At 51.8% G+C, this 23032-nt stretch overlaps 1 protein-coding gene across 1 annotated transcript in view; it reads left to right on the top strand.

Moving 5' to 3' along the window:
- Positions 1 to 1340: 1340 nt before the first annotated feature.
- arhgap39 (Rho GTPase activating protein 39) overlaps positions 1341 to 23032 on the top strand; it is a gene marked incomplete at both ends in the record, with an annotated part of 71356 nt that continues 49664 nt past the window's right edge. The window contains one exon of the mRNA XM_084443885.1: positions 1341 to 2245. Within this exon, the coding sequence (XP_084300011.1) occupies positions 1341 to 2245 (905 nt within the window). The remainder of the gene's footprint in view (positions 2246 to 23032) is intronic.

Genomic DNA, 23032 nt, shown 5'->3' with positions numbered 1-23032 from the left:
AGTAAAAACCCTGCTATCCTGGCATCTTTGCACTGTCTCCCTGTGTCCTACAGGATTGAATTCAAAACCCTTCTCCTAACTTTCAAATGCACCTCCCTACCTTAAAGAACCTCTCGCTCCACTAAACCCGTTCGGCAAACTGGAACCAGCCTGCTTATCCATCCCCGCAGGACTAAGCTCCACTCTATGGGAGACCAGAAGCCTTTGCTCACGGCCCCCTGGGTTTGGAATGCCCTCCTTGACAATCTGAGGGCATCACAGACTCTGGGTTCTTTTAAGACTGGTCTAAGACTAAACTTATGTAGAAAGCTTTTTGTATATACGTGTGTATATATTTTATATATTAACTAGTGTCACTGTTTTCTTAATGACTTACTTAATGTGTTTGTTTAATCACTTTGTGAAACAATCTCAATGAAAAGTGCTTTATAAATAAAATGAATTATTATTAGTTTATTATTATCCAGTGACCTTTGGTGTTGGTCAACCAGCTAGATCAGGGTCAGGGTGAATTTGTTATCTTACACACGGATCCCGTTTCCATGTTGATAGAGGTCATGGAAACCACATTATCACAGGATACGGTGCTGATTAAGCTGCATCCATGTGTTATTTGTTTACATACAAGTATTTAGTCGTCCGTGTGTTTTATCATATGGATCCTCATGGCGTTCTGTGTGTATGTGGAAGATCTTCAATCTCCGAACTGATCACAGATGTTCAACACGCACAGGGGTCATGGAATTACACAGGCTGTGGTTGCTAGGATACCATCGCCGGCACCCTTTTGTAGAGAGAATCTTCCACTACATCCCCAGCCCCCAACGAAAGCACCACACACACACACACACACACACACACACACACACACACACACACACACACACACTACAGCAGCCCTGAAGTCAGAATTACCAGCGGTAATTAGTCAGTGATCTCATCGATTTATTCTGCCCCAACTGTCCCTGTCACTCATCATCATCTCTCCCTCATGCACACACACACACACACACACACACACACACACACACACACACACACACACACACACACCTTATGGGCACCTGAGGGAAGACAGTGATGGATGGTTCTAAGAAGCATCATAGACATGCAGTTGTGTTTTCCTATAAAGACGGGCAATTTGGGTGTTTCATGCAGACACAAAGGGCCTTCTGAACGCACACGCAGACACACACCCGTGCGCATTGCACACACACACACGCACACATACACACACACACACCTATAATACTGCAGGTCTAACGGCTGAATCCCCCTGCTGTCGGAGGCCTCTCTCTACAGTGTGCTAATGTGCTGCTGGCCGCCCACTGTTATTGTCCATGGGGGCGGGGAGAGTCTCCGGGGGGCCCGGATCTGCCAGTCAGATGTCAGCCGAGCCCCCCAGGGACCAGCACCCCCCAGGGACCAGCACCCCCCAGGGACCAGCACCCCCCAGGGACCACTACCCCCCAGGGACCAGCACCCCCCAGGGACCAGCACCCCCCAGGGACCAGCACCCCCCAGGGACCAGCACCCCCCAGGGACCAGCACCCACCAGGAACCACCACCCACCAGGGACCAGCACCCCCCAGGAACCAGCACCCACCAGGGACCACCACCCCCCAGGGACCAGCACCCCCCAGGGACCAGCACCCCCCAGGGACCACCACCCCCCAGGAACCAGCACCCCCCAGGAACCAGCACCCACCAGGGACCACCACCCCCCAGGGACCAGCACCCCCCAGGGACCAGCACCCCCCAGGGACCACCACCCCCCAGGAACCAGCACCCACCAGGGACCAGCACCCACCAGGGACCAGCACCCCCCAGGAACCACCACCCCCCAGGGACCAGCACCCCAGGGCCAGCACCCCCCAGGAACCACCACCCACCAGGGACCACCACCCCCCAGGGACCAGCACCCCCCAGGGACCAGCACCCCCCAGGAACCACCACCCCCCAGGGACCAGCACCCCAGGGCCAGCACCCCCCAGGAACCACCACCCACCAGGGACCAGCACCCCCCAGGAACCAGCACCCACCAGGGACCACCACCCCCCAGGGACCAGCACCCCCCAGGGACCAGCACCCCCCAGGGACCAGCACCCCCCAGGGACCAGCACCCCCCAGGGACCAGCACCCCCCAGGGACCAGCACCCCCCAGGGACCAGCACCCCCCAGGGACCAGCACCCCCCAGGGACCAGCACCCCCCAGGGACCAGCACCCCCCAGGGACCAGGGACCAGCACCCCCCAGGGACCAGCCCCCCCCCAGGGACCAGCACCCCCCAGGGACCAGCACCCCACCTGTGAGGACCAGTGACTGACAGGACAGGATCGGACGGAGAGGGAAGCAGAGCCGTGAGTTTGAGGATGACTGAAAAGAGAGACGACCTGGATCGATTTAGTTATGAATCATGAGCGAACGCCTCGATCCTTCAAACTAGGGAGGGCATCTGGGAGTGACTAGCCAGGGCTACGCCAAGTGTACCTTGCCGTGTCCGTGTGTCACGCTGGGTATCTCTAATGCTAATGGAACCCAAGCCCCGTAATGAAGTTCTGCCTCATCTGGCCAGCCAACCGAGCTCCGTTTAGTCAAGCTATTTTGGCAGGAAGTCAATTGGAGAAGCTCCAAGGCCGTACTACACCGTCACTGCGCCAATGTAGCAAGAGAGGCATACTGTACCACAACATCACTAACAAGAGGACTGGGGTGGCACTAACGTACCGTGATTCTAATGTTTTGCTGTTTGGAATAGGCTTCCCAGAGAGGGAGAGAATGTGTAGGAGAGATGGTGATACACATGCTGAACAGAGCCTTATAGGACGAGAATGTCCTCAGGACAGTCCACTAGGCTCCCGTGGAGTCAAGAGGGCAGGATTAGCCTCAGGTCAACATCAGTGCACATCTGTTTACAGCATGACGCCGTCGTGTGCCTGGAGGGAGAGAGAGGGTCAGAGAGAGGGAGAGGGAGAGAGAGATTGATGGAGGGATGAACAGGGGTGAAAATTAACTTTTTGGCTCACGGTGAGTCACCTGCCAAGGGGACTGTAGATGAAAAAATCTACCGGCCAAGTATATATATTTTTCATATAGCCTTCCGAAATCTAGTTGCCAATTGGAAATTGTACCTGCATTTGGCCGGTGGCAGGTGTTAATTTCCAGCCCTGGGGATGAATGTAAGTGTCTGTCGGCTCCATGCGCTGTACAGCCATGTTATGGAAGCTATCCGGCTGGTTCATACAGTATGTTTCTCTGAGCCATGTGGTTAACACTGTCATTTTTTGGCCAACAAACAAGGCAATCCTGGGAGGCTGAATTGCTCTTTGGTATATTATATGACAAGCTACTTGACTAGTTAATGAGAATGTGAAGTGTGACCGGCGGTAGATCCAGCCTGTCAGGCCTCAGAGAGCTGGCTAGTCAACAGCGCAGCTCAACGCTAGATCTGGGTTTAAAAAATCGATTAATAGAATCTGAATCAAATGATTCAGAATCGATTCATGAATCCCAAAATCTATCTTTTATTTAAGGAATGAATGAATGAATAAATGAAGGAATGAATATTTAATTCATTCATTCAATGATTCATTCATTCATTTTTGGAAATCAGTATCGATACCTAGCCGTAGTATTGATGTGTTGCATAACTTGGCAGTCATGTAATTAAGGTTACAGCTAAAAAAAATAAATAACAGGTTTTAGTAACACTAACCGAATCGATATCGAATCGAATTGAATCGTGATAATCGATTCTGAACCTTGTGAATCGGAATCAAATCGATTCTTGAAATTCGAATCGATACCCAGCCCTGCTCAACGCCACACCTCACCTGACTCCACTGAGAATCACTCTGGGTCCTTTCAGATTAAATTGATTTGCGCCGCCCGTAACAAGTGATTCGCAGACATGATGAAAAAGAGAGACAGGTGAGCTCTCAGGTCTCAGCTAAACACACACACACACAGACACACACCTATTCACACCGTGTCTCTTGGCAGCCAGATTGTGTCCTTCTCATCCATCTTTGGATGATCTGATTACTTATGTTTGTAGGTGGGAAAATGTAAATGAGTGTCCATGTATCTTGGCTCATCCTCTACAATATGCATTAGACACTCACACACACGTACACACAACTAGGGCTGGGTATCGATTCGAATTTCAAGAATCAATTCGATTCCGATTCACAATGTTCAGAATCGATTATCATGATTCGATTCGATTCAATATCAGTTCGGTTAGTGTTACTAAAACCTTTTTTTTTTTTTTAGCTGTAACCATAATTACATGACTGCCAGGTTGTGCAACACATCAATATTAGGGCTGGGTATCGATACTGATTTCCAAAAATGAATGAATGAATAAATCATTGAATGAATTAATGAACTATTCATTCCTTCATTTATTCATTAATTCATTAAATAAAAGATCGATTTTGGGATTCATGAATCGATTCTGAATCATTTGATTCAGAATTGATGAATCGATTTTTTAAACCCAGCCCTACACACAACCCAATGGACTGACAACCACACAGACACACACAGACATCCTAAGTCCACAGGCTACAGAAGCAGGCTATCATGCAGCCATGGGAGGGAGAGATGACTCGGGCCGGTTCTGTCTCAGGGCTGATGCCGTCACAGATGTCTGGTTCTGACATGCAGGTGAACAGGTGCAGAATCTGAATGGATCTCTGTGGGCGCTGGCTGTAGAGCTGCACAATTAATCGTGAATTAATCGAAATCGCGATTATAACCTCCGCATTAACTAATCGCAAAAGGCCGCAATTAATGTGATTAATAATTTTGCTTTGAATTGAGTGTGCTAGGACTACACGGACGAATCACAGGCGCTTATGCTGTCTGACCAATCACATGCGTTCCCGCTGAGTGCGCTGTGCGTAGCAATTTCACTGAGAAGACAGATAGCAGTAGGTCAAGACACAAGAGTACCTGCAGTTGTGAGTAGTGAAAAAATGAGCGAAAACTAGGTCAATGAGTTAGTAGCAAGAAAGGGATTAACGTCCGTGATTTGGGAGCATTTTGATTATTATATATTAATATTAAATATTAATCGCAATTATTAATCGCAATTACCATTTTGAAGCAAATAATCGCAATATTATTATCTTTTGTCATAATCGTGCAGCCCTAGCTGGCTGTGAATCATCCTTCCTGGCCGGGTGCACTGCCTGCCTGCCGTCATCCGCACTAGTTCTGTCCATCAGACGTCCGACAGCGACGACAGACACCCGCCGCGCGAATGTGGCTCCGCCTTTGATTACGACGTCGCTCTGATCGGTTGACCTCAGAGTCGACCAGGTCAGTCAGAGCGCTGTGTTGCTGTTGCTCTTTGATGGTCAAGTGCAAGAAGAGCACGTCTCACATGCTTTTAGGATGAAAAGGGATGCGTGTTGCTCTGCTGTGCGTAGGCTGCATCTTTGAGGAGGTTTCATGCGTGGGCTACATTTAGCTCAGTCGCTCCAGCGCTCCGCCCGGGGATCAGAAGGCCCTCAGGTTCCCAGAGTCCGCCAGCGTGGCCTTGAGCAAGACACCCAACTCCTAATTGCTCTCCGGGCGCCACTAGCAAGGCTGCCCACCGCCCCCAGCTTGGACAGGTCAAATCCAGAGGACACATTCCACTGCCCCGTGGCCTACTATATAACAAGGCAACTTTACTTTCTCTGACAGACAACACCCAGGGCATTATTATTCTCTTTTTACTTGCCTCAGCAAAGCATCCTTGAACCCCCCTCAGCTGGTCCAAAATGCTGCCGCCGGGCTCTTGACCAGGTCAAACTTCTCATATTACTCCTGTCCTGGCCTCCTTGCACTGGCTTCCAGTGAAGTTCAGGATCCAGTTCAATGTTCTTGTAATTACGTATAGAGCCCTACATGGTCAGGCGCATGTATATCTGTGTGACCTGCTCCAGCACATGCTCCCAGCAGGGACACTGAGGTCTGCTGACCAAGCACTGTTGGTTGTCCCTCATACAGGACCAGACTTGAGACCAGAGGTGACAGAGCCTTTGAGTCTGTGGCACCTAGACTGTGGACTTGAGAGCTGCTGTGGACATTTTTAAGAAGCAGCTAAAGACGCTTCTGTTTAGACAGGCATGTTGTGATGTGAATGTTTTCTGTGTTTAATTTAGTTGATTCTTTGTTGATTCTTGTGCATTTTAACCTGTGGGAAGCACTTTGAGAGTCCTCTCTGTGAGAAGTGCTATATAAATAAAATTGACTTACTTAATTACATTTACTTGCTTGCTTGCTTGCTTACTTACTTACTGTACTTACTTACTTACTTACTAACATCAGGCGGATTAGAGGAGACTCGGTTGGAGCCAGAAGCAAGGCTCGCTCGGTCATGGTGCCAACTGCTGAGGAGGAAGCGGCCAGCTGGGGCTGATGGAGTGTGTGTGTGTGTGTGTTGGTGTGTTTGTGTATGTGAGTGAAAGAGCAGCAGATTCAGACCATGCATTTAACATGAGGCTGGACGAGAGCAGCCATAAATCTTTCATTACAGCCAGTAAGAAGAAAACCGCAGCCAGACGTACATTGGGTGTGTGTTTGTGTGTGTGTGTGTGTGTGTGTGTGTATGGGTGTGCACTCACTGCGTGTTTGTGTGACGCTACGGTGTGTGTGTTATTTTATGTTTTGTGGCTCAGTAACAGTCTGGTCTCGTCGTCATAGTGATAATGATCAGTCACTCTGCCACTGTAATCGACAGTAACATTGACCAAGACCTCCAAGCTGCTGACTCACCACTGAGACCACGGCTAGACGCGTGTGTGTGTGTGTGTGACTGTGTGTGACTGTGTGTGTGTGTGAGTGGTTTTGTGGATGCTCTGCTCTACAGTCAATCAATCAGTACTCAATAGTCAATCAATAAGCAGTACTGTAGGGTGTGGTGGTCAGTGTAGCCTGCAGCCAGCATTGTTAAAGGTAGATTCAGTGGTTCTCGGTCAAAGACGAACACGCGACTCTTCTACTGTTCCAGCACCTCTCTGCTCGCGTGCCACGCTTTTGACATACTGTATGAATGACTTTGTAGAAAACTGAAATCAGACTTGTTTGTTATGGTTTTAAATCAGTGAATCAAGCAATTAACTAAACGAAAAGGCTGGTTATTAACGGAATGAAACTTGATATGGTTATTAACGGAATGAGGCCGCACAGTTAAATGATTTTCTACAGTATGTGTAATGTAAAAACAACAGATGTCTATGTCCAAGCATTAGGCCTAGATAGTATTTTTTTTGCCTCTGGCAAGGGACAAGTAGGCTATTTCCAGTGTCTGTTTATGAGAACCAAATAGCCTGCTCTGACCCAGAACCCCAAAACGTGTTATAAAGTAGCAGGAGAATGACACTTTTTCATGATGGGACAAGGAAATAAAGGTTTGTGAGTGGTGATGGTCTGATTTTGTGAGCACTAACTTTATTATGACCAAAGCTGCACATCAAAGGAATGTGCAATTCCCAATTTGAACGGTTATGAGATATATGTAGGCATTTCAATGGATGCTAGGATATGAACCCAACATTCACAATGAATGAATGGCCAAGCAGTTGAATGTGCATTCCACTGAATCAAATTGCAATGAATGTTTTATGCAAACGACTGAATGAATGAATGGGTGGATTTAACGCTTCGCTATAAGCTATTAGAGGCGCTCAAATGAATATTGCTTCAGCAAGCTAGTGAAAGACTTAATCATTGAAATAAACAATCTTAAGAGTGCAATGAACGCCTGGTCGCATGAATAGCCTGTCGCGTCTTCCGGAATGGCGCGCCTTTGGGGCAGGAATGGGATTCAGCGCATCACTCCACCCTCCAGGAAACTCCACCCCTACTGCCTGCCTAGCTGCTCATACTGGCTACCCAGAGGTCTGTCTATTCCTACTATCTCTCCCTCTCCCTATCTCTCCCTCTCCCACTCCCTCTCCCTCTCTCTCTCTCTCTCCCTATCTCTCCCTCTCCCTATCTCTCTCTCCCTATCTCTCTCTCTCTCTCTCTCTCTCTCCCTCTCTCTCCCTATCTCTCCCTCTCCCTATCTCCCTCTCCCTATCTCTCCCTATCTCTCTCTCTCTCCCTCTCTCTCTCTCTCCCTCTATCTCCCTGTCCATTCCCTGGTGTGCAGTGACCGTGAAATCCAAAGGCCGATAGCGGATGTGACACTGCCGTGTTGCTCAATGGCTGGGGGCCTCTCTGTACAGTGTGGGTGTGTGTGTGTGTGTGTACAGTGCGGGTGTGTGTGTGTGTGTGTACAGTGCGGGTGTCACACACTCGACTGTACTGCAGAAGCCAGGATGTTCTGTTCCGTCGCCATCTTCCTCATCCGGGGGTTCTGTGCGACCACGCCCCGCCCCGGCACCCTCCCCGATGCCCCGCCCCGGCACCCTCCCCGATGCCCCGCCCCGGCACTCTCCCCGATGCCCCGCCCGGCACCCTCCCCGATGCCCCGCCCCGGCACCCTCCCCGATGCCCCGCCCCGGCACCCTCCCCGATGCCCCGCCCCGGCACCCTCCCCGATGCCCCGCCCGGCACCCTCCCCGATGCCCCGCCCCGGCAGAGCAGTCTGCCGCGCCGCGTGTGTTCACCCCCTGGCCGTGTCCCTACTGTGGAAGACGGGGTCTCTTATCTGCCGCCCGCTGAGATTTGTGTGCTGCTGTTTGGACGACTACACGGTCCGCCATCGCCGAAAAGCCCGCAGCACGCGTGGCGTTGTTTTTGTTTGTACCTCATCACGAGGAAGCGGAAAGGGAATATGCCGGACGGCTCTGGGGGAAAAAAAACTCATTTCTTTCTCGTTGTTTGTCAAAATAAAACATTATGGCACATGGTTTGTTTCAGAGAAATGGGAAAAGGCCATCTTCCTCTTCAGTGACTAGTGCATTCTGAACCATTGGCACCATTGTGATTGACTGGGAATGATTGTAACCACAGATTGCCAACATGCCTACTAACAATGGAGCAGGTGGTCGTTTGAAAGGAGAATCACACCTCGAGAGCCTCAAGGGGTGTGAGTGTGTTTGTGTGTGTGTGTGTGTGTGTGTGTGTGCGTGTGCGCGCGCGCGCCTGTGTGCGCCTGTGTGTGTGTGTGTCTGTGTGTGTGTGTGTGTGTGTGCGCCTGTGTGTGTGTGTGTGTGTGCGCACGTGTGTGTGTGCGTGTGCACATGCGGGAAGGGGGACTCGCTCTTGAAAAGGATTGGCAGGTCATGAATGTATTGTAGAGAGAATATAAAGTGTGTGTGCATGTAAACCCACAAACAAGTGTGTGTATGTGTGTGCACGTGTGCATCCACAGTCCTGGATACATGGTTTACACACACACACACACACACACACACACACACACACACACACACACACCGTGAATAGACTTCTCCTTAGTGTGCCAGCTGGGTCTACTAACCACCATCCTCACTCGTTTTCCTTTGAAATGTCCCCTGTGGGGGAGTGAGAGTCCAGATCCTGTCTGCTGTCCTGGTCTCCTCTCCTCTCTCACGCTGCAATGCGCTCCGTCGCCTCTGATCCACTCTTCAGAAGGGAGAGATGAAGGAGCTGGATCCTTACACCAATGAAACACAGAGGAAACGCTAACCTCTCAAGGCCGGCATTCCCCCTGATTTACTGTTTGCTAGAGTGCTCTTGTGGTTGTGTGTATGTGTGTGTGTGTGTGTGTGTGTGCTGTGTTTCCCCTAGGATTTTTTTCAGGGGGGGTGGTAGACCCCCCGATACTACTAGTGTTGTCGCGGGGCGGGCATGTCACGGATATCCATGTTTGTTAGTATCGGTGCATTTCTATTTCTATTTTTCACTGAAATGAAACGAGTGCTTATTAACAATATTTATTTACAACACATAAAAACATTGCTAGAAAAAAATACATTTCCTGCATGTGATGTGAATGCTTAACAGAGAAATCGCTAAAGCATTGCTGAAAATGCATAGGCTAAATGGGAAATTTGAATGCAACACCATTTAGTCCACACACAACACATAACAAAGCTAATGTTAGCGTACATAGTTGCCAACATCAGAAAACATTCACCAAACTGTGGTTACATTACTTATGTAGCTACAGCAACAGAAAATATTTTTTCATTTAATCATCTCTCACTTCCAGTCAGAAAAGGTCCGCTAGCCACGATGCTAATTTTTGCTAAAATGCTAAAATGTTAGCGATCTAAAAGTCCGCTGTTTTTGACTTGTTGGGTCTTTCAGGAGGGGTGGGAGGTCCCAATGATAGCTGTGTGTGTGTGTGTGTGTGTGTGTGTGCGTGCGTGCGTGTGCATTTGTGTCCTACTTATTTGTGTGTGTGCATAGCAAGCATGTGAGTGTGTGTGTGTGTGTGTGTGTGTGTGTGTGTGTGTGCGTGCTACAGTATAGTAGTTAAGTGGTGCGTGACCCCTGGTGTTAGATTAGCTGCCCCCAGGCACCTCGGTGCACACTGCCAGTCTTCCAGCGCTTGGAGGTCTGCTGGAGCCGTGTTTACCAGGCCACCTGGTCTCTGTCTGTGGCTGCGCTTTAATATTTCATCCTGCTTCTGTTCCACAACAGGAAGTCAAGTGCTCGGAGCCTGGGAGAGGAGAGAGGGGGAAGAGTGGGAGGAACACTGCGCCTCTAGGATGGAGGTGGTGGGGGAGGGCGATGGGGGGTGAGGGGGGGCAGGAGAGGAGAGGAGGAGAGAGGCGAGAAGAGGAGGGCTCTGTGTTTTTGGCATTTCAGGGAGCATGAGGATGGATCAGCAGCAGCCAGCCCCCCCCCCCCCCCCCCCCCTCCCTCACGTCCCATCTTCGGGAAAGGTCACCCTGGCCTGGGAACGCCGGGAGGAGTCCGGGCTGGGAATCTGGCGAGGAATCCAATCCCAGATTCCGCCAAATCCGTCACGCGGAATGTTTGGAACAATGTCTGCGGAATGTCTGGAATGGTATGACTGGCCGTGGGCTCTGGTGGAGATGATTTAAATAGGGTCTCTAAATAGGCCTCCGTAGGCCAACAGGGGTTAGAGGGGAGAAGGGGGGAGGGGGGGGGGTTAGAGGGGAGAAGGGGGGGGGGTTCCTTCTCTGAGGAGGCCTGTGTTTGTGGCGTCTCAAGCTCATGACAAGCCCAGACATCAGCCTGGAACAGACTGGGATGTTGTCAAGAGGTCGATGGTTGAGGACGAGTCTGTAGATGGATAGACAGCCAGGGGAAGGAAGGCAGAATGAAAGAAGGATGGAAATGTATGCAGATGGAAGGAGGAGGAGGAGAAGGATCCTGATGATGACACAGGGACTGTCTGTCCTGCCTGGCAGGGCGGGGCGGAGCCTGTTCCATCACTCTTCAGGGCCGCCAACGCAGCGCGTCTTTCAGCGGTGAATGACGATGTTTACCGTTCTTATGATATAATGAATTATAATTTCCCCAGAGCTAGATCAGCCCTTTGTTCTGCAGTCTCCACTGTGTGTGTGTGTGTGTGTGTGTTTGTGTGTGTGTGTTTGTGTGTGTGTGTGTGTGTGTTTGTGTGTGTGTGTGTGTGTGTGTGTGGGGGGGGGGGGGAGCATGCTATTCCTCAGCCATGCCTCCCCTGGGGCCTCATCTGTCAGGGGTATTCCCCGCTTGTTATTCTCCGGTGAGCCAGTTCCACAGCACCAACCACCTCTAGTCCTCCTCTAGTCCTCCTCTAGTCCTCCTCTAGTCCTCCACTAGTCCTCTAGTCCTCCTCTAGTCCTCCTCTAGTCCTCTAGTCCTCCTCTAGTCCTCCTCTAGTCCTCCTGTCCTCCTCTAGTCCTCCTCTAGTCCTCTAGTCCTCCTCTAGTCCTCTAGTCCTCCTCTAGTCCTCCACTAGTCCTCTAGTCCTCCTCTAGTCCTCCTCTAGTCCTCTAGTCCTCCTCTAGTCCTCCTCTAGTCCTCCTGTCCTCCTCTAGTCCTCCTCTAGTCCTCTAGTCCTCCACTAGTCCTCCACTAGTCCTCCTCTAGTCCTCCACTAGTCCTCCACTAGTCCTCCACTAGTCCTCCTCTAGTTCTCTAGTCCTCCACTAGTCCTCCTCTAGTCCTCCACTAGTCCTCCACTAGTCCTCCACTAGTCCTCCACTAGTCCTCCTCTAGTTCTCTAGTCCTCCACTAGTCCTCCTCTAGTCCTCCTCTAGTCCTCTAGTCCACCTCTAGTCCTCCTCTAGTCCTCCTCTAGTTCTCTAGTCCTCCTCTAGTCCTCTAGTCCACCTCTAGTCCTCCTCTAGTCCTCTAGTCCTCCACTAGTCCTCCACTAGTCCTCCTCTAGTCCTCCACTAGTCCTCCTCTAGTCCTCCACTAGTCCTCCTCTAGTTCTCTAGTCCTCCACTAGTCCTCCTCTAGTTCTCTAGTCCTCCACTAGTCCTCTAGTCCACCTCTAGTCCTCCTCTAGTCCTCCTCTAGTCCTCCTCTAGTTCTCTAGTCCACCACTAGTCCACCTCTAGTCCTCCTCTTGTCCTCTTCTAGTCCACCTCTAGTCCTCCTCTAGTCCTCCTCTAGTCCACCTCTAGTCCTCCTCTAGTCCTCCTCTAGTCCTCCTCTAGTCCTCCACTAGTCCTCCTCTAGTCCTCCTCTAGTCCTCTTCTAGTCCTCCTCTAGTCCTCCTCTAGTCCTCTAGTCCTCTTCTAGTCCTCTTCTAGTCCTCCTCTAGTCCTCTAGTCCTCCTCTAGTCCTCCTCTAGTCCTCCTCTAGTCCTCCTCTAGTCCTCTAGTCCTCCTCTAGTCCTCCACCAGTCTTCCACGGCCCCTCCAGTTCCTCCAAGGGAACAGATTAAGCCAATTAACCCACATAAACACAAACAACACGAGGAGTGAAAGGGGAAGTCTGTATTCTACTGACACTCAGTCTAACCCCCATTAGAATTGTAGTGAGGTCATGCATTAAGTGCCGAGAGCGAGAGACAGAAAAAGAGAGAGACACTGGAACATGGAAATGGCTGGACTGGTTTCACTCCTACTCTTTCTCTCTGCCAGCCTCCTCGTCTCAGGCCCACGGCTATCTAGGCTGCGTTCAGTTGTAGGGCTGGGTATCGAGTCGAATTTCAAGAATCGATTCGATTCCGATTCACAAGGTTCAGAATCGATTATCACGATTCAATTCAATATCGATTCGGTTAGTGTTACTAAAACCTGTTTTTTTGAGCTGTAACCTTAATTACATGACTGCCAAGTTCTGCAACACATCAATACTAGGGCTGGGTTTCGATACTGATTTCCAAAAATGAATGAATGAATGAATCATTGAATGAATTAATTAACTATTCATTCCTTCATTTATTCATTCATTCATTAAATAAAAGATCGATTTTGGGATTCATGAATCGATTCTGAATCATTTGATTCAGAATCGATTCAGAATCGATTAATAGATTTTTTAAACCCAGCCCTATTCAGTGGCCTGGTCTACTCTGCTCTGGGGATCTGCGCTAGTGGAGGTTTCAAGATGGAACCCAGCGTGCTACCAGGTTAGCATGTGTGTCTGGACCAGAGCAGCAGATACTGATTTTGGCCGTCGCAATGCCCAGGGCTGGCCCACTCTACGAATTCTATCTGTCCTTCACAAACACAGTATACACACACACACACACACACACACATATGCCACCTCCATATCGACGCTCAAACCCCAGCCTTACCGAGGGAGGGGCGTTACCATCTGTCCTGGCCGTCCTTGGTTACGACAGCAGATAAAAACAGGCCCATAAATATCACAGTGAAGGATGTGTCTCCAGTGCCTAGTATTTACTCTTTATCTATGGAGCCTCCCCTCTCACTGTTTCTCAGCCCACCTCCCCATTCTCTCTCCATCCTCCCCCCCTCTCCTCTCCTCTCCTCTCCTCTCCTCTCCTCTCCTCTCCTCTCCTCTCCTCTCCTCTCCTCCTCTCACCCCCCTCCTACCTGCCTCTCCCCCCTCCCTCCCCATTCTCCCTCCATCCTCCCCATTCTCCCTCCATCCTCCCCCCCTCTCCTCTCCTCCTCTCACCCCCCTCCTACCTGCCTCTCCCTCTCCCTCCCCATTCTCCCTCCATCCTCCCCCCCTCTCCTCTCCTCCTCTCACCCCCCTCCTACCTGCCTCTCCCCCCTCCCTCCCCATTCTCCCTCCATCCTCCCCCCCTCCCCTCTCCTCCCCTCACCCCCCTCCTACCTGCCTCTCCCCCCTCCCTCCCCATTCTCTCTCCATCCTCCCCCTCTCTCCTCTCCTCCCCTCACCCCCCTCCTACCTGCCTCTCCCCCCTCCCTCCCCATTCTCCCTCCATCCTCCCCCCCTCCCCTCTCCTCCTCTCACCCCCCTCCTACCTGCCTCTCCCCCCTCCCTCCCCATTCTCCCTCCATCCTCCCCCCCTCCCCTCTCCTCCTCTCACCCCCCTCCTACCTGCCTCTCCCCCCTCCCTCCCCATTCTCCCTCCATCCTCCCCCCCTCTCCTCTCCTCTCCTCCCCTCACCCCCCTCCTACCTGCCTCTCCCTCCCCATTCTCCCTCCATCCTCCCCCCCTCTCCTCTCCTCCCCTCACCCCCCTCCTACCTGCCTCTCCCCCCTCCCTCCCCATTCTCCCTCCATCCTCCCCCCCTCTCCTCTCCTCTCCTCCCCTCACCCCCCTCCTACCTGCCTCTCCCTCCCCATTCTCTCTCCATCCTCCCCCCCTCTCCTCTCCTCCCCTCACCCCCCTCCTACCTGCCTCTCCCCCCTCCCTCCCCATTCTCCCTCCATCCTCCCCACCCTCTCCTCCCCTCCCCTCACCCCCCTCCTACCTGCCTCTCCCCCCTCCCTCCATGGCCAGTGGGTGTACAGTATATAGCCCCCTCGGGGTTGTAATCCTGAGTGTGCAGAGGGAACGGTACACTGGATCAGGGGCCAGGCTGCTCCTCTGAGCCAGGATTAGCACCGCTGCCTGCCTCGTAATCTCATGAAAGACATGTGTTTAATGGGGAAAGACAGACAGCAGTTCTGTACAGTATGCCGTCATAACAGGACACACAGCAGCTTTCTAGCGCACAGAATCAAAACAGAATCAGAAACGGGTGAATTGCCAAGTAGGTTTTCACACGTTGGTGTGACGGTGCATAACATAAACACAGTGCGACGACAAGGCAGGCCAGTACAAAATACAAATACACACAATCTACAATAATGTGCATAATATTTTTTTTTTTACAGTTTCACTGTGGGCATCCCAGGCCTTGTTGATGAGGCCAGAAACTGTTTTTGTGGCGTGAGATTTTTGGTCCTGATAGGCCACCGTCCGCTATCGGAGGGGTGCGGTTCAGGTGTCCAGATAGGTAAAGGCACACACACAATCTTCATTCCACCAACTGCTGTCTCCATGGCTGTTGGAGAGTTGTGGGAGTGTGTGTGTTCCCTGTCTATGGAGCTCTGTTGTCACTCATTTCTCTGGTTGCTAAGGGCTTCTCGGCGACAGTGCAGGCAGAGTGACCAATGGCGTGGGGTTCGGGAAGAGCCCTTATCGTGTTGATCTGCACACACACGCACGCACACACGCACGCACGCACACACACACACACACACACACACACACACACACTTTACTCTCAGGAAATGTCAAATTGTTGCTGAATTAAGGCTGGGATTTGCTGTCATGATGGGACAGTGCAGTTAGTATTATGATATTTCTAACCCATGTCAGGGTCAATACAGCTCCATTCAAGTGTGTCAATAGTGGTTTTCACTATATCCATGGCTGTGTGTGTGTGTGTGTGTGTGTGTGTGTGTGTGCGTGCGTGTGTGTGTGGGGATCTGTAGGAACGTGCGTGGAAACAAGTGACGTGTGTGCGCATGTTCGTTTGTGTGTGTGTTTGTGCGTGTGTGTGTAAACGTGTTCGTGTGTGTGTGTGTGTGTGTGTGTGCGTGCGTGTGTTTATACTTGTCCGTTTGTGTGTGTGTGTGTGTGTGGATCAGGTAGCACACTGGGCTGGTTTAATGAAGTGGGAGCACATGTCTCCATTGGGAGCTGAAGAGGAGCAGCGCTGATGGCAGGATGGACGCTTGGCAGCAACAGCAGCAGAACGGACTCCTTCTGTGTGGGGAGAGAGAAACACGCCCATATGAGCACCGCTCTGTCCCAGCAGATACACACTCACACAGGCACACAACACTCACATGCCATTCAAAAACAGCACACACGTACTCACATGGGTGGATTCTACACACCACATTATGCATTAAGACAAGTGTGCTCACACACACACACACACACTCACACACACACACACACATTCCTCGCACACCAGGCGAAAACCCCCGGGGGCAGTCGTCTGCCTGTCTTCCCCTCGGTGTTGTGGTTTATTTCCTCGGTCTCTTTCCCCACGCTGTCACGGCCCGGTGGTTTTATTCATCCGCAAACACCTGTTCCCTCGTCCCAGCTGCCCCTCCCCTCTCCCCCGCACTCGCCCTCTCCTCATCGCTACCTCTCCCTCACTCTCCCTCGTCCCCTCTCCCCCGCACTCGCCCTCTCCTCATCGCTACCTCTCCCTCACTCTCCCTCGTCCCCTCTCCCCCGCACTCGCCCTCTCCTCATCGCTACCTCTCCCTCACTCTCCCTCGTCCCCTCTCCCCCGCACTCGCCCTCTCCTCATCGCTACCTCTCCCTCACTCTCCCTCGTCCCCTCTCCCCCGCACTCGCCCTCTCCTCATCGCTACCTCTCCCTCACTCTCCCTCGTCCCCTCTCCCCCGCACTCGCCCTCTCCTCATCGCTACCTCTCCCTCACTCTCCCTCGTCCCTGCTGCCCTCCCTCCCTCTTTTCTTCCTCCTTGGTGCTCCCTCCTCTCCCTCCCTCTTTCCTCTCTGTCTCAGCAGGTCTCTGTTGCATCCTAACGGGGGTTTTAACCCCCTCCCCCAACACACACACACACACACACACACACACACAACTGAGCCCTACCCCCATCCACATATTTAAAGACAGCAGTTAGATGAGCTCCATCCAAGTGATGTATGGTCAGTCGTGTGGCGCAGCCAAGCGCGACCGCCCGAGCCCCGTCTTGACTTTGGCGCACGCAGCAGAGGGCAGACGGCTTACACACCGCGCCCGACCGCCGCCTCGGATCGAAACGCTACCGTGCTCAAAACAGGCGTGGCGGCGTGCGAATTGGAACGCGGGGCTCCCATAGTTGGGGGAACGGTGGAACGTGCAGCGGACAGCTGGCTCAGTGTGAGGGGCCTCCGTGTAACTCGGGCCGAGGTTGCGCAGTGTTGCTCTGCAGAGAACGGAGATCAGTCATGTACCTGTTAGGGGAAACCTCACCTCCCTAGCTGAGATGATAGATATGGTAGCTCGGGTGTCAAACACACACACACACACACACACACACACAAACACACACACACACACACAGACAGACAGATGTGGGCTCATCAATGGACCAGTCGGGTCATGTGTGGGATGAGCCTCCCTCTCCCTGGAGCGTCTAATAGTCCCTGATGAAAGAGCGGTTTGTTGTCGAGAGCCTTGGCTGCTGATCGCGGGAACCAGCAGGGAGCGGACGGGGATGAAGAGCCAGGGGAGCCGGCCAGCGGTCGGAGGGGGACGAGAGAGGAAGGGAGCGACTGAGGCGAGGGAGAGAGGTTTGGCAGGGAGAGAGAGATGGGAGGAGAGCGAGTGAGATACAACATGAGGGATGAAGCTGTTTCTCTTCTCGTCAACACTGGAGATGAGGGCCGTTTATCTCCGCGGGCGACCGTGGGCGTGATTTTGCGGGCTGTAAAAGAGCAAACGGAAGAAGAATCAGAATCAGTTTATTGCCTGGTAGTTTACAACATACTAGGAATGTGCTGTGGTCAATGGTGCATAACAGTGATGAAGACATGAGGCAGGTGCAGGGATAAGATGGGACAGTGCAAATGAACAAATAAAGCTTTGATTGATTGATTGATTGATTGATTGAAATGGGCAGTACAAAATACGATAAAAAATGTAGTGCAATGAGTGTATTTACAGTACCGTTTACAGAGTAATGTGTGTGATGTGTGTGTGTGGGCGGTGCGTGCTGTGCATAGAAGTCATCGGTCATGTGGTAGTATTGCAGAGGGACAGGGGCAGAGGGGGGGTGGCAGTAGGGGACAAGAGCTTGTTGATGAGGCTGGTGGCCGTGGGGAAGAAGCTGTTTAGGGCGTGAAGTCTTGGCCCTGATGCCGGAGGGGCGTGGTTCAAGGAGATCGTGGAGGGTTGGGAGGGGTCAGCCCCCCACCTCTCTGTCCCGCTCCAGACCCCTGGAGGCGTGCAGGGCTTGGAGGGATGAGGCGTGCAGGGCTTGGAGGGATGAGGCGTGCAGGGCATGGAGGGATGAGGCGTGCAGGGCTTGGAGGGATGAGGCGTGCAGGGCTTGGAGGGATGAGGCGTGCAGGGCTTGGAGGGATGAGGCGTGCAGGGCTTGGAGGGATGAGGCGTGCAGGGCTTGGAGGGATGAGGCGTGCAGGGCTTGGAGGGATGAGCGGTTGCAGCCGGAGCGGATGATACACTGCATCACAGCCGGAGTCATCGCCTGCTTCCTGGAAGCTCAACAGATACTAACACACACACTCTCTCACACACACATACACATCTATGAATTATGACAGCCTTCCTAAACCAGCTGTTGCCCAGGCAACAACCCCTATCATACATGACCCACTGGCATGCATGGCATCTGAAATCCACGCTCTTCCAAGGAGGAGTATGTTCCCCCTGTCTTCCCTGTCAAATTCCAACATTTGACCTCAGCCCTGCTATGATGGTTTGTTTAGATTGCTATAGGAGAGGGGAGGGTTGGAGAGATGTGTGTGTGTGTGTGTGGAGGGGTGGGGGATGGCGAGATGTGTGTGTGTGTGTGGAGGGGTGGGGGATGGAGAGATATGTGTGTGTGTGTGTGTGTATGTGTTGGGGGGGGGGGGGTTGGAGAGATATATGTGTGTGTGTGTGTGTGTGTGGAGGGGTGGGGGATGGAGAGATGTGTGTGTGTATGTGTGTGGAGGGATGGGTTGGAGAGATATGTGTGTGTGGGGTAGAGGTTTGGAGAGAGAGAGGGGATGGTAGGAGAGAGGGGGGATGGTAGAGAAATGGAGAGGGGATGGAGAGAGAGGGAGGGAGGGAGGGGAGATAGAGAGAGAGGGAGGGGGGGTTCATTGGCCAGAAGGCTCCATAACATATTTCATCAGTCCTCATCTGAGCCCCTCAGCACCACTGATGAGCATTATTTATTATCATTAGTCATCATCACACACACACACACACACACACACACACACACACACACACCCTCTCCCTCGCTCTCTGACACACACACTCACTCACACACACACATGCACAACATGCCATAGCTTAATTTATCCTTCCCTATTTTTCCATCCATCATTTCATTACTCCCTCTCGCTGGCTTTTTCACCTCTCTGCAGCTCTCTACCTTCACCCTGTCCGTCTCATCTCCATAGTCCAGTCTGTACCTCTCCCTGTCCATCCCCCTCTCCGTCCATCCCCCTCTCCGTCCATCCCCCTCTCTTCCTCACCTCTCTGCCGCTCTCTACTAAGCTGACGCGCCAAACGGTTCCCTTCGCATAACCATCGGGGAACTCTCTGTTGGAAATTGAAAAGGGCAGCCAATTTCAAAACGACTTGGCAGGTGATTGGATGAAAAAAATCTGAAAAGGTCTATCGCACGCTAAACGTCAACCGCTCCTCGCTGTCATAAACCCGCCCAGCGTGGCTGTTTGTATTTCAAACCCCTCAGAACCGATGTTTGTATTTCAAACCCCTCAGAACCGATGTTTGTATTTCAAACCCCTCAGAAACGTTTTCTCTATCGAGAGGATCGAGACTGATTTTACGAGTGACGACAACGTGAGCTCGCGAAATCATCAGGATGGTCCCACCAAGCTAGCTCTCTACCTCCATGGGCGGCAGCAGTGAGTAGGCTAAACAAAGCGGAGAGCGCCGAATCGCCGGTAGAAGAAGACAGTCGACGCGCTGTGGATACTAGACATTTAAGTGTACAAATTTGCGTGAAAGGTGGGGGACTACAAACTGTAGCGACCTCGGAGAAAAGACTTTCATCTTTCCAACGATGTGTTTACTTTGGTGAGTAACGAAACGGTTTTGTGTGTAGACTCGGACGAGCGGGCCGAGGAAGCGCATTCGTAGGTAAATTGCATTGAGAGTAACAGGGCGTTATCTGTAGGATATCGCCCTGGACCAGGTCTACCTCCGCCCTGTCTGTCTCCGAGGTCCGTACCTCTCCATCCCGCCTGGCCTCCCTCCCTCCCTCCCTCCCTGCTCCCCGGCTCAGCAGTGTGATATGAGCCATTAACATCATGTCTCCCTCGGTCTCTGTCACCTTAATGGCCTCCTCCCACTGAACCACACACACACACACATACACACACACACACACACACACAAACCACACTCACCCCCATCAATCACCCAGAAGAGGCATTCCCCTTCACATCCCGCCCAATCAGCTGTCAGAGCACTGCCCTGTCACATCAGTCACAGCCTATGGTCACGCAACGTAGAGCTGTGCTCCCAGGCTGCACCGGGGCGGCCTGGTCTGGTCTGGGGCCGGGGGCTCGTTAACGCAGGGGCGTGGTTGTGTGTGATGTCTAAATTGTCCGGTTCAGAGTTGGGACTCCTGGGAGGCAGGAAGGCACTAGAGGGATGGTGGAAGCAGGTGTGTTATGACCGTTTGTGACCCAGCAGTGTTTTTCAGCCTGTCCAAAGGAATTTTGCGAGTCCCTCCCCCAACCTATAATACCCATCTTTCTCCCTGACCCCCCAAGCCCCCCCCCACACACACACACACACACACACGATGACTACCCCCCATACCCGAGAGAGCCAATCAGGGTGCAGTAGTCCCACCAGGAGCAGGGGACCCCAGGACCCCCATGTCTATTATAGAGATGATGAATGGGACCCCCCCTCTCTACCTCCCCCTGCCCCCCCCCCCCCCCCCCCCCACCACAGACCTCTCCTGGAACCCGCTGGAGGAGCAGGGTTAGAGGCCATGGATGACTGCTGTGGCCTTAAATGGAGATGGGTGTGTGTGTGTGCACGTGTGTGTGTGTGTGTGCGCGCGTGTGCACGTGTGTGTGTGCGCGCCCGCAGAAGGAGGTCACGGAAGGAAAATGGGATAGGAGGACAGGAAGGCGTTTTAAGATGGAGGAAGGGCCCGACGAGCCCCAGGGCGAGACGAACGGAAGGCAGGGCGAAAGAACCAGGATGGAGAGAGAGAGAGAGGAGGAGAGAGAGGGGGACGAGGGACACCTGATACGGGCAGCATATGCTCAGACAGACGTCTGCCGTCAGGCTGGTAAAAGCATCGATCCTGGATGAGTATTATCAAGCCCCCCCGACAGTAGAATGCACTCAGTCTTATTGCATGGGCCGGTAGCATGTTCCTCCCTCATCATCACTCAGCCTCCGGCAGTAAGCAGACACAGGCCAGACACCGCTGGCTCCGACGCCGCTCCCTCTCACCTAATCTGCTATCCTACAAGAGAGTCGTGATATTACATCTACTCTCCTGTCCTCAGCCGCCCTACACACACACACACACACGCACACACACACCACTACACACACACACACCACTACACACACACACACACACACCACTGCCTAGTTCAGTGCACTGAAGTGTGTGTCCAGCCATTAGTGCAGTCCTTGCAATGACTTTCTCACGTACATGCACACATATACACACACTAGTCTCACACCCTCTCCACTCTCAGTCCTCTCATCTGTCCCCACCTTCTGTGTTTGTCCCCATGGAGACTGACTGCAGCACTTGACCCACGAGGACGTCCCATTACCCTCAACCAACGACTAGAGGGACGCAGAGAGAGAGAGAGAGAGTATAAAGAGAGGGGCTGCACAGAAGCTGGTGATATTGTGCTGAGCCTAGGGCTGCTCGATTATGGCAAAAATCATAATCACGATTATTTTGATTGATATTGAGATCACGATTATTTAACACGATTATTCATTGAATTCTTTTTTTTAATCAAAAGTTAACATTTTCTTAACAAAATTTCTTAACAAATCAAATTATTGACTTTGATAACAATTAATTTATTAAATGTTGACAGTGGCTTTTCTTTTTAACAATTTTCTTTGGATTAGATACATTTCTCCCATGGGAGACAAATAGTGAACCTTGACCTTGATAAATAAATTAATAAAAGTGCCAAAACTGATAAATAAAGAAGCTTCAAAGCACCGCCACCACCACAGAAGAAGACTACCTCGGAAAAATAATTTCACTAGGACAGAACGCGTTTAAATAAGTTATTTAATGGTAGCGCCGAGGCTTCAAAACCCAGCATTTGTTAAAATAGACCCTTTTGCTTAGGTAAGTGACGTTTCATGTTTATCTGACACTTGTAAATATGAGCGCCTCTCCTAAATAGGCCAACACCGATTTATTTTGACGGCAAAGTGAATGGACCATCAAAGGACTGTTGTCTGGCATGAACGAGCGGAATGCGACAACGGGACTGAGAAGGGCTACTTTGAGGGGCAGCCACGACTGCATAGCAAATTTTACACACCGTGTCAACTTGGTCCAAATCTGTCTCCGCGAACCCATAGTGTTTCCACACCACTGACGTGGTTTTAGCTCTCTTGTCCACCTCTCGTTCTGCTGCCATAATCTTCTTCTTCTCGTGTTTTGTTCGAGAGGAGCATGCATGCGCCTCGCTTGACAACTCGTCTCGCTTTGAACTAAAGTGTCAAGCGCAGTATAGCTCTGCAGTGTAGGGTGCGCTTGATTTGTGCAAAATCGTTTTATGGCGATTATTTAGTTTTAATGATCGTTGACAGCCCAAATCGTAATCTAAATTAAAATCCGATTAATCGAGCAGCCCTAGCTGAGCCTGTAGCCGAAAATAGTTTTTTTTTTTTACCAGACAGCTCTCTACAGCCCCCGTGAGCTCACTCTGAGTCTCTCTACAGCCCCCCCCCCCCCCCCCCCCCCCCCCCCCCCCCCCCGAGCTCACTCTGAGTCTCTCTACAGCCCCCCCCCCCCCCCCCCTGTGTG

Source organism: Borostomias antarcticus (assembly GCF_949987555.1).
Source record: "Borostomias antarcticus genome assembly, chromosome: 10".
NCBI lineage: Eukaryota > Metazoa > Chordata > Actinopteri > Stomiiformes > Stomiidae > Borostomias > Borostomias antarcticus.
Note: the sequence above shows the minus strand (reverse complement) of the source record. Positions and strands in the feature narration are given on the sequence as shown.